Consider the following 19,791-nt stretch of genomic DNA (forward strand, 5'->3'; position numbering starts at 1 on the left):
GATCCCTGGGGTGTAGGGGAGCCCCGGGTGTCGGGGGGTCACTGGGGTGAGGGGAGGCCCGGTTGTCGGGGGGTCACTGGGGTGAGGGGAGGCCCGGCTGTCGGGGGGTCACTGGGGTGAAGGGGAGCCCCGGTGTTGGGGGGTCACTGGGGTGAGCCCCGGGTGTTGGGGGGTCACTGGGGTGAGGGGAGGCCCGGCTGTTGAGGGGTCACTGGGGTGAGGGGAAGCCCCGGTTGTTGGGGGGTCACTGGGGTGAGGGGGCCCCGGGTGTTGGGGGGTCACTGGGGTGAGGGGGCCCCGGGTGTTGGGGGGTCACTGGGGTGAGGGGAGACCCGGCTGTCGGGGGGTCACTGAGGTGAAGGGGAGCCCCGGGTGTTGGGGGGGGGGTCACTGGGGTGAGGGGAGGTCACTGGAGTGAGGGGAGGTCACTGAGGTGAAGGGGAGCCCCGGGTGTTGGGGGGGGTCACTGGGGTGAGGGGAGGCCCGGCTGTCGGGGGGTCACTGAGGTGAGGGGGCTCCGGCTGTTGGGGGGTCACTGGGGTGAGGCCCGGGTGTTGGGGGGTCACTGGGGTGATGGGGAGCCCCGGCTGTTGGGGGGGTCACTGGGGTGAGGGGAGGCCCGGCTGTCGGGGGGTCACTGGGGTGATGGGGAGCCCCGGGTGTTGGGGGGGTCACTGGGATGAGGGGGCTCCGGCTGTTGGGGGGGGGGGGCCGTGTTTGTCGCTGTCCCTCATCTCGGGCTCCGGTGACATTTGGCGTCCTGCTGTCGCCGCCGTCGCTGGGTCTTTGGCTGCGTGACGTCACGCGCTAGAACACTCCGCCCGCCCCCTTCCGCTGGCGGTCCAATGAGCAGTTTGCTTTCCCCGGAGAGCAGCCAATGAGCGCGCCGAGCGGTGACTCACCATATAAGGAAAGGCTTTTCCATATAAGGAGACATTGAATCGCTTTATATGGCTGAAAATAGTTCCGCGGTGACTCGACGGATCCCTCCGCCGCGGCCGCTACACTGAGCCAAGGGGAAATAGTCCCGTCCTCGGCGGAGGGGTCCGCTGTCAGTGGCCGCAGCGCCGTTTGTGATTGGTTGAGGCGCGGTTTCGCGGGGAAGCCGGGAGTAGAGCTGCAGAGCCCGGGACAGCGGAGGAGGCAGCGGCGGCGGACAGTACCGGGGATTGATGGGCGCTGGGAGCGGCCGCAGCTGTCACTGAGCGGGACATGCTTCCCAGCCAGGCCGGGGCCTCCCCGGGGAACGGTTCTTCTCTAGGCCGGAGCCTCGGGATGGCGCTGCCCCGTCGGGCCGGTAACGGGGGCTCCCCGGGCCGGGGGAGGCCGCAGGGGGGACCCCGCTATGAGGTGACTGCGGGCGGAGGGCTCGTGTACAGCGGCAGTGAGGCCACCTCAGACTCCGGGGATGACGACGAGTCTCCGGCCCTGTCCCGGGGGGAGAAGCGCAGACTGACGGAGCTGGAGCTCGGGCTGCAGGAGCCGGGGGGCCCCGGGGTGGTGGCGGGGGGCTATCCCGGGGCCAGCGCCGCCGTGTCCGGGGCCAAACCGGGCAAGAAGACCCGGGGCCGCGTCAAGATCAAGATGGAGTTCATCGATAACAAACTGCGGAGGTACACGACGTTCAGCAAGAGGAAGACCGGCATCATGAAGAAGGTGAGCCCGGGACTGCGGGGATGGCACCGGGGATACCGGGGGGAGAGGGGCCCGGGACTGCGGGGATGGCACTGGGGGGACTGAGGGGCCCGGGACTGCGGGGATGGCACCGGGGGGACTGAGGGGCCCGGGACTGCGGGGATGGCACCGGGGGACTGAGGGGCCCGGGACTGCGGGGATGGCACCGGGGGGACTGAGGGGCCCGGGACTGCGGGGATGGCACCGGGGGGACTGAGGGGCCCGGGACTGCGGGGATGGCACCGGGGGGACTGAGGGGCCCGGGACTGCGGGGATGGCACCGGGGGGACTGAGGGGCCCGGGACTGCGGGGATGGCACCGGGGGGACTGAGGGGCCCGGGACTGCGGGGATGGCACCGGGGGGACTGCTCCTGGCTTTGGAGGTGCAGCGGTTCTGTACACATGGGGGGTTGTCAGTGTTGGTCCCTGGTCCCTGTTGGTTATACATTGGGGGGGCTGGTTGTGACATTGGGGGCTCAGCTGTTGGTCTTGATCTGTGGCGCTGGTGGATGTGATTTAGGGCTCTTTGGCCTCTCGGGTCAGACACCAGGTCAGTCCTGCAGCCGGCACCAGGTCAGTCCTGCAGCCGGACACATGGTGCGGGGCGATGGGGTGTGATCACGTGGAGCTGTGTCTGGTACCGCTCCTCCGGGCTGCTATGTGTGCACTTGGGTCAGTCGGCTCCCGATGTGTTTTTGTTTTTTTTTTAGTCAGTGACGTTTCTGGTAATGGCCTGTGGATATGACACATGGGGGGCAGTTGGTGGGTAATGACCTGTGGATATGACACATGGGGGGCAGTTGGTGGGTAACGGCTGCGGATATGACACATGGGGGGGCAGTTGGTGGGTAGTGGCCTGCGGATATGACACATGGGGGGCAGTTGGTGGGTAACGGCTGCGGATATGACACATGGGGGGCAGTTGGTGGGTAACGGCTGCGGATATGACACATGGGGGGCAGTTGGTGGGTAACGGCTGCGGATATGACACATGGGGGGCAGTTGGTGGGTAACGGCTGCGGATATGACACATGGGGGGCAGTTGGTGGGTAACGGCTGCGGATATGACACATGGGGGGCAGTTGGTGGGTAACGGCTGCGGATATGACACATGGGGGGCAGTTGGTGGGTAACGGCTGCGGATATGACACATGGGGGGCAGTTGGTGGGTAACGGCTGCGGATATGACACATGGGGGGCAGTTGGTGGGTAACGGCTGCGGATATGACACATGGGGGGCAGTTGGTGGGTAACGGCTGCGGATATGACACATGGGGGGCAGTTGGTGGGTAACGGCTGCGGATATGACACATGGGGGGCAGTTGGTGGGTAACGGCTGCGGATATGACACATGGGGGGCAGTTGGTGGGTAACGGCTGCGGATATGACACATGGGGGGCAGTTGGTGGGTAACGGCTGCGGATATGACACATGGGGGGCAGTTGGTGGGTAACGGCTGCGGATATGACACATGGGGGGCAGTTGGTGGGTAACGGCTGCGGATACGACACATGGGGGGCAGTTGGTGGGTAACGGCTGCGGATACGACACATGGGGGGCAGTTGGTGGGTAACGGCTGCGGATACGACACATGGGGGGCAGTTGGTGGGTAACGGCTGCGGATACGACACATGGGGGGCAGTTGGTGGGTAACGGCTGCGGATACGACACATGGGGGGCAGTTGGTGGGTAACGGCTGCGGATACGACACATGGGGGGCAGTTGGTGGGTAACGGCTGCGGATACGACACATGGGGGGCAGTTGGTGGGTAACGGCTGCGGATACGACACATGGGGGGCAGTTGGTGGGTAACGGCTGCGGATACGACACATGGGGGGCAGTTGGTGGGTAACGGCTGCGGATACGACACATGGGGGGCAGTTGGTGGGTAGTGGCCTGCGGATACGACACATGGGGGGCAGTTGGTGGGTAGTGGCCTGCGGATACGACGCATGGGGGGGCAGTTGGTGGGTAGTGGCCTGCGGATACGACGCATGGGGGGGCAGTTGGTGGGTAGTGGACTGCGGATACGATGCATGGGGGGGGCAGTTGATAGGTAATGACCTGTGGATACGATACATGGGGGGGCAGTTGGTGGGTAATGGTGGGGTCTACAGCTGGGAATCTTTCATCTGGGATAGATCTACTGCTTTGGCTTAATCTCACGTCATATACTTAGGCTTTTTATAAGCCTGGTTGGGGGGGGACTACCTTTCAAGGTAGCAAAGAGGCAATGTTTTCCTTTACCTACCCAGGAAAATATATTTTTCTCATGTAGAGGGTTCGCTTTTCAGTGGTGGGTGCAGTATATATGGTCGGGTCCGGTTATTGTGGGGTTGGGGTGGTGGGTGCAGTATATATGGTCGGGTCCGGTTATTGTGGGGTTGGGGTGGTGGGTGCAGTATATATGGCCGGGTCCGGTTATTGTGGGGTTGGGGTGGTGGGTGCAGTATATATGGTCGGGTCCGGTTGTTGTTGGGGTGGTGGGTGCAGTATATACGGTCGGGTCCGGTTATTGTTGGGGTGGTGGGTGCAGTATATATGGTCGGGTCCGGTTGTTGTGGGGTTGGGGTGGTGGGTGCAGTATATATGGTCGGGTCCGGTTGTTGTGGGGTTGGGGTGGTGGGTGCAGTATATATGGTCGGGTCCAGTTGTTGTGGGGTTGGGGTGGTGGGTGCAGTATATATGGTCGGGTCCGGTTGTTGTTGGGGTGGTGGGGGCAGTATATATGGTCGGGTCCGGTTATTGTGGGGTTGGGGTGGTGGGTGCAGTATATATGGTCGGGTCCGGTTGTTGTTGGGGTGGTGGGTGCAGTATATATGGTCGGGTCCGGTTGTTGTGGGGTTGGGGTGGTGGGTGCAGTATATATGGCCGGGTCCGGTTATTGTGGGATTGGGGTGGTGGGTGCAGTATATATGGCCGGGTCCGGTTATTGTGGGATTGGGGTGGTGGGTGCGGTATATATGGTCGGGTCCGGTTGTTGTGGGGTTGGGGTGGTGGGTGCAGTATATATGGTCGGGTCCGGTTATTGTGGGGTTGGGGTGGTGGGTGCGGTATATATGGCAGGGTCCGGTTGTTGTGGGGTTGGGGTGGTGGGTGCAGTATATATGGTCGGGTCCGGTTATTGTGGGGTTGGGGTGGTGGGTGCAGTATATATGGCAGGGTCCGGTTATTGTGGGGTTGGGGTGGTGGGTGCAGTATATACGGTCGGGTCCGGTTGTTGTGGGGTTGGGGTGGTGGGTGCAGTATATATGGCGGGGTCCGGTTATTGTGGGATTGGGGTGGTAGGTGCAGTATATATGGCCGGGTCCGGTTGTTGTGGGGTTGGGGTGGTGGGTGCAGTATATATGGCCGGGTCCGGTTATTGTGGGGTTGGCAGTGGTGGGTGCAGTATATATGGTTGGGTCCGGTTGTTGTGGGGTTGGGGTGGTGGGTGCAGTATATACGGTCGGGTCCGGTTATTGTGGGGTTGGGGTGGTGGGTGCAGTATATATGGTCGGGTCCGGTTGTTGTGGGGTGGTGGGTGCAGTATATATGGTCGGGTCCGGTTATTGTGGGGTTGGGGTGGTGGGTGCAGTATATATGGTTGGGTCCGGTTATTGTGGGGTTAGGGTGGTGGGTGCAGTATATACGGCTGGGTCCTGTTAGGGTGGTGGGTGCAGTATATATAGCCGGGTCCTGTTAGGGTGGTGGGTGCAGTATATATGGCCGGGTCCGGTTATTGTGGGGTTGGGGCGGTGGGTGCAGTATATATGGTCGGGTCCGGTTATTGTGGGGTTGGGGCGGTGGGTGCAGTATATATGGTCGGGTCTGGTTATTGTGGGGTTGGGGTGGTGGGTGCAGTATATATAGCCGGGTCCTGTTAGGGTGGTGGGTGCAGTATATATAGCCGGGTCCTGTTAGGGTGGTGGGTGCAGTATATATGGTCGGGTTGGGGCGGTGGGTGCAGTATATATGGCCGGGTCCTGTTAGGGTGGTGGGTGCAGTATATATGGCCGGGTCCTGTTAGGGTGGTGGGGGCAGTATATACGGCCGGGTCCGGTTGTTGTGGTAGTGGGTGCAGGGTCTGTGTCCTGGCTCTGCCCCCGGTGCTGGGGTCACATGTGATTTATCCTCCTCCTCCCTGGAGTGTTACTATAATTACAGCCTCACATCCTGGTGTTTCCTGCTGGGGGTCTGTGTTCTCTCCGGGGGTGTGAGGAGACCCCTCCACTATGGGATGAGAAACAGATGCAGCAATCAGGTGATAACAGCTGGATGGGGGAGGGGGCGCCACATCCGGAGTCCTGTCCTCTGTCTGGAGTTTAGGGATTTCAGGTGATGTGGAGGGGCCTGTACAACTCCCAGCATGCACCTGGAGAGCATGGCACCCGCTGTAGACTCCTGACAGCCCCTTGGGTTATGTGTAATGGTTGGTTAGGTCCTGGTTCTGTTTCCATAGTTTCCTCTCTTTCCTGGATTCTGTGCCCATGGTTACCTTCCCCTCTGTCTCCCGCAGGCTTACGAGTTGTCCACACTGACGGGGACTCAGGTCCTGCTGCTGGTGGCCAGTGAGACCGGACACGTCTACACGTTTGCCACGCGGAAGCTTCAGCCAATGATCACCAGTGAGACGGGGAAAGCGCTAATACAGACTTGTCTGAACTCCCCGGACTCTCCCCCTCGATCAGACCCATCCACCGACCAACGCATGAGCGCCACCGGCTTCGAGGAGACCGACCTCACGTACCAGGTGTCCGAGTCCGACAGCAGCGGAGAAACCAAGGTGAGGGGGGTGTCCGGGTGCCCTGTGCCTTGTAGTGGGTGAGGGGGGTGTCCGGGTGCCCTGTGCCTTGTAGTGGGTGAGGGGGGTGTCCGGGTGCCCTGTGCCTTGTAGTGGGTGAGGGGGGTGTCCGGGTGCCCTGTGCCTTGTAGTGGGTGAGGGGGGTGTCCGGGTGCCCTGTGCCTTGTAGTGGGTGAGGGGGGTGTCCGGGTGCCCTGTGCCTTGTAGTGGGTGAGGGGGGTGTCCGGGTGCCCTGTGCCTTGTAGTGGGTGAGGGGGGTGTCCGGGTGCCCTGTGCCTTGTAGTGGGTGAGGGGGGTGTCCGGGTGCCCTGTGCCTTGTAGTGGGTGAGGGGGGTGTCCGGGTGCCCTGTGCCTTGTAGTGGGTGAGGGGGGTGTCCGGGTGCCCTGTGCCTTGTAGTGGGTGAGGGGGGTGTCCGGGTGCCCTGTGCCTTGTAGTGGGTGAGGGGGGTGTCCGGGTGCCCTGTGCCTTGTAGTGGGTGAGGGGGGTGTCCGGGTGCCCTGTGCCTTGTAGTGGGTGAGGGGGGTGTCCGGGTGCCCTGTGCCTTGTAGTGGGTGAGGGGGGTGTCCGGGTGCCCTGTGCCTTGTAGTGGGTGAGGGGGGTGTCCGGGTGCCCTGTGCCTTGTAGTGGGTGAGGGGGGTGTCCGGGTGCCCTGTGCCTTGTAGTGGGTGAGGGGGGTGTCCGGGTGCCCTGTGCCTTGTAGTGGGTGAGGGGGGTGTCCGGGTGCCCTGTGCCTTGTAGTGGGTGAGGGGGGTGTCCGGGTGCCCTGTGCCTTCTAGTTTCTGAGTATCTTTTCCCTTATGTGAGTAGTGAGACTGGTCTGGTCGTCGCTCTGGGCCTTGTTCTGTGGGGTCTGGGCCTTGTTCTGTGGCCTCTGTGGGGCCTGGTCCTCGCTCTGGGCCTTGTTCTGTGGTCTCTGTGGGGTCTGGTCCTCGCTCTGGGCCTTGTTCTGTGGTCTCTGGGGGGGGGGGTCTGGTCCTCGCTCTGGGCCTTGTTCTGTGGGGCCTGGTCCTCGCTCTGGGCCTTGTTCTGTGGGGCCTGGTCCTCGCTCTGGGCCTTGTTCTGTGGGGCCTGGTCCTCGCTCTGGGCCTTGTTCTGTGGGGCCTGGTCCCAATTACATGACTGCTGCCTGTTATGTGAATAGTCCCTGACCACAGTCACCTGCCTGTCCCTGGCCGTCCTGTGTTCACATCCTCCGGTCCCTACATGGGGGAGGTCTGATGACACATCTAGCAGTAACCTGGGAAGACCTGGCAGCCTGGCTGATAACTGGGAGCAGTAGCTGCTGATTGTCAGGCGGCAGGACCCCCCATGTGACGGGGACAGACAAGGGACAGGTGTTCCTCCCCCTCCTGGCAGCACAGCTGCGCTGCCTCGCTCTCACTTCTCATTGATAAAATTGTGATTCTTCCTCGGTGGCCTTATAAGGAGCGGCCGAGCGCTGCTGGCAGGACCCCCGCATTCCTTATAAGACGCAGCTGTCTCTGTATGGGAGGGGGAGGGTCTGCAGGAACAAATACAAACCCAGATCACACTACACGGGAGGCGCTGATCCACCAGACACATGGGACGTCCAGTGTATACTACTGTCCTGACTAGTATCTATACACTGTGCCCCCCCCTACTGCCCGGCCTGTACCCCCCTACCAGTATCTATACGCTGTGCCCCAATACTGCCCGGCCTGTACCCCCCTACCAGTATCTATACACTGTGCCCCAATACTGCCCGGCCTGTGCCCCCAATACTGCCCGGCCTGTGCCCCCAATACTGCCCGGCCTGTGCCCCCAATACTGCCCGGCCTGTGCCCCCCCTACTGCCCGGCCTGTGCCCCCCCTACTGCCCGGCCTGTGCCCCCCTACTGCCCGGCCTGTGCCCCCCCTACTGCCCGGCCTGTGCCCCCCCTACTGCCCGGCCTGTGCCCCCCCTACTGCCCGGCCTGTGCCCCCCCTACTGCCCGGCCTGTGCCCCCCCTACTGCCCGGCCTGGGCCCCCCCTACTGCCCGGCCTGTGCCCCCCCCCCCCTACCGGTATCTATACGCTGTGGGCCCCCCCCCCCTACCGGTATCTATACGCTGTGCCCCCCCCCCCCCCCTCTACCGGTATCTATACGCTGTGCCCCCCCTCTACCGGTATCTATACGCTGTGCCGCCCCCCCCCCCCCCCCCCTCTACCGGTATCTATACGCTGTGGGGGCCCCCCCCCTACCGGTATCTATACGCTGTGCCCCCCCCCCCCCTCTACCGGTATCTATACGCTGTGCCCCCCCTCTACCGGTATCTATACGCTGTGCCGCCCCCCCCCCCCCTCTACCGGTATCTATACGCTGTGCCCCCCTCTACCGGTATCTATACGCTGTGCCGCCCCCCCCCCCCCCCCCCTCTACCGGTATCTATACGCTGTGGGGGCCCCCCCCTACCGGTATCTATACGCTGTGCCCCCCCCCCCCTCTACCGGTATCTATACGCTGTGCCCCCCCTCTACCGGTATCTATACGCTGTGCCGCCCCCCCCCCCCCCTCTACCGGTATCTATACGCTGTGCCCCCCTATTGGTCTCTGTTCTCTTTGAGGTTTGGGGGTTGCTGTGATTCGGGGGGCTGAGGTACAATGTGGCGTCTTGCAGCAGTGACTATAACGTCTAGTGCTCTCTGGTATCACTATGAGGCACAGCCGTGGGCCTTCCTGCCAGTGTGTGGCTGCCCTCGGGATCCTCCTCCTGTGGGTTGTGAGGATGTTCCTGTAACCCTCTGTGCTGCTGTGACCCTGCTCCTCGGGATCCTCCTCCTGTGGGGTGTGAGGACGTTCCTGTAACCCTCTGTGCTGCTGTGACCCTGCTCCTCGGGATCCTCCTCCTGTGGGGTGTTCCTGTAACCCTCTGTGCTGCTGTGACCCTGCTCCTCGGGATCCTCCTCCTGTGGGGTGTTCCTGTAACCCTCTGTGCTGCTGTGACCCTGCTCCTCGGGATCCTCCTCCTGTGGGGTGTTCCTGTAACCCTCTGTGCTGCTGTGACCCTGCTCCTCGGCCTCCTCCTCCTGTGGGGTGTTCCTGTAACCCTCTGTGCTGCTGTGACCCTGCTCCTCGGCCTCCTCCTGTGGGGTGTTCCTGTAACCCTCTGTGCTGCTGTGACCCTGCTCCTCGGCCTCCTCCTGTGGGTGTTCCTGTAACCCTCTGTGCTGCTGTGACCCTGCTCCTCGGCCTCCTCCTGTGGGGTGTTCCTGTAACCCTCTGTGCTGCTGTGACCCTGCTCCTCGGCCTCCTCCGTGTCCCCTGTGATTTCGGCTGCCACTTGCTCCTCTCATGTGGTGATATTTTTAGTATGTGATAGACGTGTGACCTTGTCATGTAGTTGTATCATGTGACAGGTGAGGGGTGGGGCCGCGGGGGGGCTCCCGGGCCCTGACAATAGCCCCCCATATGTTCCGGTGTGGATGCAGCTGTCGTCACCTGTCCGGTGCAGCTGCTCTTCTACGTTTCCTTCCCCCCCCCTACCCCCCCCCCCCCCCCCCCCCCCCGCACATTGTCATCACCCCCCTTACACCCAGCAGTTATACCCTGTGGGGGGCACATACTTTTAGCCGCCTCACGTAGAGTCATATTATACTTCTCCTCAGGATTCGTTGAAGCCGGCGTTCACCGTGTCCAGCCTTCCGGGCACTTCCAGCATCCAGACTGCCCCCACCACCTCCACCTCCATGCAGGTGAGCAGCGGGCACTCCTTCCCCATCACCAACTACCTGGCACCCGTCACCAGCGCCAACGGGACAATCCTGAAGACTGAGGGCGGCTCCATGAGCTCCGGGGGTCTGGTGCAGCTCCCCACAGGCTTCACACTCATGTCTGGTAAGTCGTCTGCCCCCTTGTGCCCCCGTTGTGTGTTCCTGGCACCTCCTTATGTTCTATGTCCTCTCCAGCAGGGGGCGCCGTGGCTCAGCAGCTCCCCAGTGCAGGCCATCCAGGTGCACCCAGCCACCCAGGCCTCCCCGTCCAGTGACAGCAGCTCCGACCTGATACAGACATCATCGAGCGGCACAGGTGAGCCCCCGGGGGCACGGGCTGAGGGGGGGGGCGATCCCTACGAGACAATTGCCTCATGGTGTATAATTACCTTCTCTTCCATCAGTGACGCTGCCTGCTGCTATCATGACCTCCTCGGTGCCCACCACAGTCAGCGGGCACATGATGTACCCCAGCCCTCATGCCGTCATGTATGCTCCCACTCAGGGTTTGGCAGACGGGAGCCTAGCAGTGCTCAATGCCTTCTCCTCGGGACCCCCCATGCAGGTTTCCCACTCCCCGGATCAAGGTAAGGCCGACTACATGGCGTCTGGGGCTGCTCTGGTGGTGTGTAATGTGTGTACAGGCTGGGGCTGCTCTGGTGGTGTGTAATGTGTGTACAGGGGCCCGGGGCCGCTCTGGTGGTGTGTAATGTGTGTACGGGGCCGTTCTGGTGGTGTGTAATGTGTGTACGGGGCCCGGGGCCGTTCTGGTGGTGTGTAATGTGTGTACAGGGGCCCGGGGCCGCTCTGGGGGTGTGTAATGTGTGTACAGGGGCTGGGGCTGCTCTGGTGGTGTGTAATGTGTGTACAGGGGCCCGGGGCCGCTCTGGTGGTGTGTAATGTGTGTACGGGCTGCTCTGGTGGTGTGTAATGTGTGTACAGGGGCCCGGGGCCGCTCTGGTGGTGTGTAATGTGTGTACAGGGGCCCGGGGCCGCTCTGGTGGTGTGTAATGTGTGTACAGGGCCCGGGGCCGCTCTGGTGGTGTGTAATGTGTGTACAGGGGCCCGGGGCCGCTCTGGTGGTGTGTAATGTGTGTACAGGGGCTGGGGCCGCTCTGGTGGTGTGTAATGTGTGTACAGGGGCTGGGGCTGCTCTGGTGGTGTGTAATGTGTGTACAGGGGCCCGGGGCCGCTCTGGTGGTGTGTAATGTGTGTACGGGCTGCTCTGGTGGTGTGTAATGTGTGTACGGGCTGCTCTGGTGGTGTGTAATGTGTGTACGGGCTGCTCTGGTGGTGTGTAATGTGTGTACAGGGGCCCGGGGCCGCTTTGGTGGTGTGTAATGTGTGTACGGGCCGCTCTGGTGGTGTGTAATGTGTGTACGGGCTGCTCTGGTGGTGTGTAATGTGTGTACAGGGGCCCGGGGCCGCTCTGGTGTGTGTAATGTGTGTACAGGGGCTGGGGCCGCTCTGGTGGTGTGTAATGTGTGTACAGGGGCTGGGGCCGCTCTGGTGGTGTGTAATGTGTGTACAGGGGCCCGGGGCGCTTTGGTGGTGTGTAATGTGTGTACGGGCCGCTCTGGTGGTGTGTAATGTGTGTACGGGCTGCTCTGGTGGTGTGTAATGTGTGTACAGGGGCCCGGGGCCGCTCTGGTGGTGTGTAATGTGTGTACAGGGGCCCCGGGGCTGCTCTGGTGGTGTGTAATGTGTGTACAGGGGCCGGGGCCGCTCTGGTGGTGTGTAATGTGTGTACAGGGGCCCGGGGCCGCTCTGGTGGTGTGTAATGTGTGTACAGGGGCCCGGGGCCGCTCTGGTGGTGTGTAATGTGTGTACAGGGGCCCGGGGCCGCTCTGGTGGTGTGTAATGTGTGTACAGGGGCTGGGGCCGCTCTGGTGGTGTGTAATGTGTGTACAGGGGCTGGGGCTGCTCTGGTGGTGTGTAATGTGTGTACAGGGGCCCGGGGCCGCTCTGGTGGTGTGTAATGTGTGTACGGGCTGCTCTGGTGGTGTGTAATGTGTGTACAGGGGCCCGGGGCCGCTTTGGTGGTGTGTAATGTGTGTACGGGCCGCTCTGGTGGTGTGTAATGTGTGTACGGGCTGCTCTGGTGGTGTGTAATGTGTGTACAGGGGCCCGGGGCCGCTCTGGTGGTGTGTAATGTGTGTACGGGCTGCTCTGGTGGTGTGTAATGTGTGTACAGGGGCCCGGGGCCGCTTTGGTGGTGTGTAATGTGTGTACAGGGGCCCGGGGCCGCTCTGGGGGTGTGTAATGTGTGTACAGGGGCCCGGGGCCGCTCTGGGGGTGTGTAATGTGTGTACAGGGGCCCGGGGCCGCTCTGGGGGTGTGTAATGTGTGTACAGGGGCCCGGGGCCGCTCTGGTGGTGTGTAATGTGTGTACAGGGGCCCGGGGCCGCTCTGGGGGTGTGTAATGTGTGTACAGGGGCCCGGGGCCGCTCTGGGGGTGTGTAATGTGTGTACAGGGGCCGGGGCCGCTCTGGTGGTGTGTAATGTGTGTCCCTGACCTCTCTCTTCCCAGGTGGAGTGCAGCAGGTTTTCCTCACCGCTCCGTCCGGCACTGTCCAGATTCCCGTGTCTGCGGTGCAGCTCCACCAGGTTGGTCTCCCGCCTTGTTATCCGGGGGTAGATCCGCACTCCGCCTGGTGCTGCGTCTGACCTGTGGTTTGTGTTTCATCCACCAGATGGCGGTGATTGGGCAGCAGTCGGGCGCCAGCAGTAACCTGACCGAGCTCCAAGTGGTCAACCTGGAGACGTCACACAACAGCAAGAACGACTGACGCTCCCCTCCCCCGCACAATGGACTGCGCCACTTATTTATTATCGATGCCTTTTCACTTTTATTTTATATCTTTGTTTTGTTTTCTGCCCCCGCGGACGTCTCTTGTGTGCAGGAGGCGGGGGCTGCGTGTTCATCCCACCCAAAGATCTCAGAGCCCGGCATCGGGGGCTCCGCGGGGCCCCTGCAGGAGGCGGAGCATTGCACTGAATGTGAGGGGAGTACAGGATCACTAAATACTGTTATACTGGGGGAGGGGAAGCCCCCCGGGCGCAGGGGAATAGTTTTATTAAGGGAAAGGAGACAAATCCTTATATTTTTCTAAAGTCTGAATCCTCAGTATTTATGTAAGAAGGGAGCGGGGGTCCGGATCACAGTCACTGGGGGAGGATGGGGGGGTCCGGATCACAGTCACTGGGGGAGGATGGGGGGCTCCGGATCACAGTCACTGGGGGGAGGATGGGGGGGTCCGGATCACAGTCACCGGGGGAGGATGGGGGGGTCCGGATCACAAACCCCCGGGAGGATGGGGGGTCTGGATCACAGTCACCGGGGGAGGATGAGGGGTCCGGATCACAAACCCCGGGGAGGATGGGGGGTCTGGATCACAGTCACTGGGGGAAGATGGGGGGGGGGGGGGGCTGGATCACAGTCACGGGCGAGGGTTGTGGGGTCTGGATCATAGTCCCTGGGCAGGATGGGGGGGGGGGGGGTCTGGATCAAAAATTGCCGGATCACAATGGAGGTGCAGGGAGCGGGGGTCCGGCTCTTGAACGGAGGGGTGTGGTCTGTGCTTGGATGGGGACAAATCATTTTTATTAAGCTGGATAAAATTTTTTAAATATTCAAAATCAGTGATTGCTTAACCCTTCCCTGACCGGGAGCCGTGTGTCAGTGCGTCGTGTTCTAGCACCTGCCAGTATTTCCTGATGTGTCCCGTAGCTCTGGACGGCGCCATCCACCACCACCTTTGGTATTAAACTGGTGGTGATAGCATCATGTATAGAGGGACGGCGCCGGGGTTATGCCATAACCTCTACAGCTCGGTGTAGCCCGACCCAATGGACCGGTTTCTGATGTCCGGTCTGACGCTGCCTCATTGGTGACGTCTGCTGGGAGTTCTGCCTTCTGCACTTAACGCAGGGGTTGTACGAGGATCGGGGGCCGTAATGTGACTGTTTGTATCTTTAGTGTCCTCTCTGGACCTTCCCGCAGCCTGTTCCAGTGCGTGCAGGGAGTCCTACGGCAATTACATAGGAAACATTGGGTGCGGGTTATAGAGGAGCTTTCACCATTCTCTAGGGGCTGTCACACACATTCAGGGGCTCCTCTAGCCTCCCTGGAGATATCCGTTCCAGTGACCATTGTCATCCTCTCCACTGTCAGAGAGGAGCGATAGAGAAGAGCAGGACTTGATGATTAAGGACTTGGATCCGTAAAAGATCTGTTCATACGGGATACGGTTGGGCTTTTGGACTTGGGTCCCTGTAGGAAAGTCTTGCGACTCTCGGGATGAGACCTCGTTAGATGTGACTTGTTCTTTCCCAGTCGGGTTCATCTGGTTTGTAGAGATCTTCTTCCTCCATTGGACCTCAGTGGGATTTGTATTCGATGCTAAACAGAATCTACTTGACTGCACCCAGGCAGAACGTATAGGATCACCCCCGCTAGAGACCAGGGACTCCCCAGATGGAGAGAATAGAACTGTTTCTCCACCTGAATTTGTTTAGGCAAAATCTACACCGACGGCTTTCATCTACTTTGCACTAGATGTAACTTTCCACCAAACAGACCTTGTGCTAAGAAAATATTTAAAGGGATTGTCCAGAGGTTGAAAAACGTGGTGGTTTTCTTTCAGGGACACACGTGACCGTTGTTTCTGCTTGTATTGTAGCTCAGCTGTACAGAAATGAATGGAACCTACCGTCCCGGAGCCACCTATTAAGGAAGATCCGGTGGTCGGTTCATCTAATCCGTAGTAAAGATAGCTCCTTTTATTAAGGTCTAATCCTTTAGTCCCCTGTGTCTTGTATTTTTGGTAAATTTGCAATTAAAAATTATAAAAGGCCAGCAGCAGCGCGGTCTTGGCTTCGTAGCCGGAGCTACTGCACTTAGTAGCCCCAGTAGTTTCTTAGGTGAATTTGCATATTAAAATATTATAAAAGATTTGGGGGACTAAAGAATTAAGCCCTAAAATGGGCAATCCTACTATAGATTAGGTGAACCTACCACCGGATCTACCGTAATAGGTTCTGTAGACTAGTGTGCTGACTGTCGAAGCCGAGGTAGTCCAGCTCTTGATTTCTTCAGTTCGAGTCTAGTCAAACAGTTCCATCGAGAAATTCTGAAACTAACGGCAGATGAGTCGATGATGCGTTCACTTGTTTCGTAGCTTCGTCCTCTTCTTGATGCAGCCCTTACACTTGGGATCGTACAAACGCTCATATTCCACCAGGATATGCCGGCTATTCCAGCGTACTTTCCTGATGGCAAAGATGGAGGAGCGCACACCAGTTTGTATTTACATGTACAGGTTTTATTTTTTAATGCGTTTTCTTTTAAACTACAGAACCAGCACTTTATACCGTTTTGCCCGTTTGTGATCCACATGAGGTTTTGGCTTATCATTTGCATTAAAGGAAAAAAAACCTGCACATGTGAAATATAAGATAATTCCATACTTTTTTATGCTGAGGATCGTAGTAATAACTATAGAGATTCATTGGACGGCAGCCGTGATGTGCGCCGGAGGAAGTTAGTTGCCAGACAGAATATGGAAGAGCTTAAGACCAACTTTACCAGGGATGGAACAGATGATTGAGCCGACACTAATGTCCACCAGACAGTCAAACACGGTGGAAACATAAGTCGCCCAGAGTCATACCGGGAGCCATGGCCAGACCATTGGTGGTTATCTCCACTGCTGTTGGGTTGTGGTCACCACCGGCCGGCTCTAAGCAGATTTTAGACGATGTCCCTCGTGGAAAGCCAAGTATGTGACTGGAGCTCGAGGACTCGCGTACATGCACAGAAGTTTAATGAACGGCTCCGAATGTGGGACCTGCTAGAGGAATTACAGTATTCGTTAAGCATTTCAGTCCTTTGCCCTTTTTTGGGTGATTTCAGGTTATAAATATATGAACCTCAGAACCGCAGCCCAAAGACGACCTGAACGTTGTGGGATGAGTAATGACGGGGATCTCCATAGCTGCTCCCTGTATAACGCTCTTATTCTTGGTCTTTTGGACAGTGCCAACAATACCACAAACTGCTCATGGTCACGTGGTGGTGTTGGAAGAAAAAACAACAAGTTTTTGTTTTGTTTTTTTTACCTCCAAGAAAACCTTTTAAGACCTGATCCTTTATCCATTCAAAAGAAAAGTTCTGTAGATCGGTGCACTGACTGATGAAGCCGACGTAGTCCACTTCTGCGTTGTAGTCCAGTAGAACAGCTACATCGAAACATCGTGACACCAATGGCCGATCAGTCAATGACTTTCCTTCATGCAATCACTTGTTTCATTAGCCTAGTTTGGGTGATTTCAGGTTATACGTACAAGAACCTCAGGTTGGTCACAGAACTGCAGCCTGGGGTTGACATGAACGTGGGGGGGGGGGGGGAGTAACGATGGTGTTCATAGCTGGTTCCCATGCGTGGCTCTTGGACTTTCTGACCCCCTCGTAATCATGGCAGGGTTTCCTTTTTCTCTGATCGCTCTGGGGTCCCTGCACTTAGGAACTGAGGGGGGGCAGGACCCTGGGCGTGAATTCTCTTGTAAAATTGGGAGAACCGAGTAGAGGATTGAATCACGTTAGTGTGACATAGGAACAAAGCTCTCACTAGTTCTGGGATGGTCGAGGCTCTTGCCAAAATTTGTGCTTTGAGAACCGAATGGCTGGGTCGCTGGCTGGCTACCGGGTGAAGCAGCTGTGGGCAGTGACCTGAGGCTCCTTCTCCAGAACATGTGGATGGGGTCAGGGTTGAGTCCCCCCCCACCCCCCTAATAACCAGTTTGCACCCAACTTCAGGGCAGGGGAGGGTGTTGTTTTTTTGCTGCTGCAGATCTCCTCAGGGGAGACGTGACGTTGTGAGGTGGCTTCACTTCTCCGGCTTCTCACTTATTACTCTGATTTTTCTCTATTTTATTTTGGTTTTTTTTTTTGTTGTGCTTGTGTGCGGTTTTATTTTTATTGGAATTTTCTGGGGTGTTTTTTTTTCCCCCCCGAGAGAAGTTTGTGGAGTAAAACACAGTACTGTGTACATACGAATAATAAGAATAATCCTTTTATAGAAAATTACAAAGAAAAAAAAGTTACAAAAAAAACTTTCAATAAATAAATGTATCATTTTTGTGCACATTCCTTGGTCTTGTCTGCTCTGTGGCTCTTTTGCTGTGTGACAGGGGAGAGGTTCTGCTGCAGAAAACATTCCCCAAACCCGGACACTTCCTCCACCTCCTCTCACTGACTGCTTTACACACTTTGGGTTTCGGTCTTTCCCCAGTTTGTTGACTGATAATGTATTTGGATCTGATGGGAAACCTTAAGCTTTCATCACTAGAATGAGCTGTGGACACTTCTCTGTCCACACAACCGGCTCCTCAGTATCGGGGAGTCTCACCTTCTGATTATTTCTGCTAATTAGAGGTTTGGTCACCGCAGAATCAGCTTTCAGTCCTAATTCTCTTATATATGGAGATCCCTGGTCAGCGCTGGACTGGCGACATTTCCAGCTGCAGTGATGAGACAATTCCCCATGGAGATTCTCCGCATTATCCCGTCCTCTCTTGGTGTTTCGGGTGACCAGACTTCTTGGGGGACATGAATGAGTCTGTGATGAGGTACAGATGACATATTGTAGATAATCACAGACTTGGAGCATCTTCTCTCGCTGCGGCTGATAGGTTCCTCCTTTCCTGCTGCCAGTGGGCTCCGTCTCTTTGGATCAGCAGAACATTTATACCAAGTCAGAGACACCTGGAAAGCGACTGCCGGCTCCATCAGGTTTCTGGACAATGGAGGGAATTGTCCCCAATAACCTGCAGGATGGGAGAATGTTCTGGAATCCGGATCAGTTACATTTATCTCATTTACATTTTATTCTGTGATTTACAATATTTACAAAATCCGAGAAAATCCTCATCTCTTCCCCGTGTTCTATCATCACAGAGGACGGACAATGACCTGGATATTAGGAAAGTGCACGTTGTTCTAGAATTTTCCTCTCCAGTGCATATAGGAGGCCTACATATACAGCAACGTGTTAGACCTTTCCTTGAGTGCCCCAGCGGCCAAACGAGGAGGATGATATCTCAGAACATATTTACTGATTTAGTGCAGGGCTCAGGGGTCGGAGAATAGAATCACAAGTTTTAGGGTCTCAGGATCTTCTGCTCTAGGACTTTCTAGAAATCTGAACATTTGCCTCTTCAAAGCAACTTGCAGCCGACCAGCTTCGGCAATCTCGATTGTGTCATGACAGAAATAACACCCGGATATAACAGGTGACACAGTCCAGATCTCTGTGTAGTGTCCTGCGCTGGAATGTTATTCTGCTGGTTACAGGGAGCCCCCTGCTGAGAGGCTTCAGGCAATGGGTAAGAGAGCACTTCATTCCCCACACAACTCATTCATCATCGTCCCATCACACACACAAACACCTGAAATGCTCTGCTGAAAAAAATAAAACGTTACACAGAGATCCCTCGATGAGAACAATAAAACAATAAAATCAATGAAAATCACAGTCACCGCCCCCTGGAGGTCTGAATATGGAATGAGACTCCAAACCAAACTGTAAAATAACATTTTAGGTTGATCCAACTTCAGAGGGAAGGCCTCAAGACAAGGAAATAAGGATTAGTATTTTGTGGCCTCCCAGTGCCTGTATGACCTCTCTACAACACCTGGGCATGCTCTTAATGAGGCTCAGCAGTGTGTGTGTCCTCCGTGTGCCTGTATGACCTCCCTACAACACCTGGGCAGCTCCTGATGAGGCTCAGTATTGTGTGTGGCCTCCATGTGCCTGTATGACCTCCCTACAACACCTGGGCAGCTCCTGATGAGGCTCAGTAATGTGTGTGGCCTCCATGTGCCTGTATGACCTCCCTACAACACCTGGGCAGCTCCTGATGAGGCTCAGTATTGCGTGTGTCCTCCGTGTGCCTGTATGACCTCCCTACAACACCTGGGCAGCTCCTGATGAGGCTCAGTATTGTGTGTGGCCTCCACGTGCCTGTATGACCTCCCTACAACACCTGGGCAGCTCCTGATGAGGCTCAGTATTGTGTGTGGCCTCCACGTGCCTGTATGACCTCCCTACAACACCTGGGCAGCTCCTGATGAGGCTCAGTATTGTGTGTGGCCTCCACATGCCTGTATGACCTCCCTACAACACCTGGGCAGCTCCTGATGAGGCTCAGAATTGTGTGTGGCCTCCACGTGCCTGTATGACCTCCCTACAACACCTCGGCATGCTCCTGATGAGGCTCAGTATTGTGTGTGGCCTCCACGTGCCTGTATGACCTCCCTACAACACCTCGGCATGCTCCTGATGAGGCTCAGTATTGTGTGTGGCCTCCACGTGCCTGTATGACCTCCCTACAACACCTGGGAAGCTCCTGATGAGGCTCAGTATTGTGTGTGGCCTCCACGTGCCTGTATGACCTCCTTACAACACCTCGGCATGCTCCTGATGAGGCTCAGTATTGTGTGTAGCCTCCATGTGCCTGTATGACCTCCCTACAACACCTGGGCATGCTCCTTATGTGGCTCAGTAGTTTGCATGGCCTCCACGTGCATGTATGACCTCACCACAACGCCTGGGCATTCT

At 57.8% G+C, this 19,791-nt stretch overlaps 1 protein-coding gene across 1 annotated transcript; it reads left to right on the forward strand.

Moving 5' to 3' along the window:
* Window positions 1-880: 880 nt before the first annotated feature.
* SRF (serum response factor) lies at window positions 881-13,028 on the forward strand. Its single transcript, XM_072139840.1, is given in 8 exon segments — window positions 881-1,656; window positions 6,174-6,440; window positions 10,067-10,295; window positions 10,370-10,392; window positions 10,394-10,487; window positions 10,576-10,758; window positions 12,702-12,778; window positions 12,865-13,028. Coding segments are annotated over 8 exon segments (1,413 nt in total). The 5' UTR covers window positions 881-1,212; the 3' UTR covers window positions 12,961-13,028.
* The last annotated feature ends 6,763 nt before the right edge of the window (window positions 13,029-19,791 follow it).

The sequence above is a fragment of the Engystomops pustulosus genome, chromosome 3 (genome assembly GCF_040894005.1).
Source record: "Engystomops pustulosus chromosome 3, aEngPut4.maternal, whole genome shotgun sequence".
NCBI classification, from domain to species: Eukaryota; Metazoa; Chordata; class Amphibia; order Anura; family Leptodactylidae; genus Engystomops; species Engystomops pustulosus.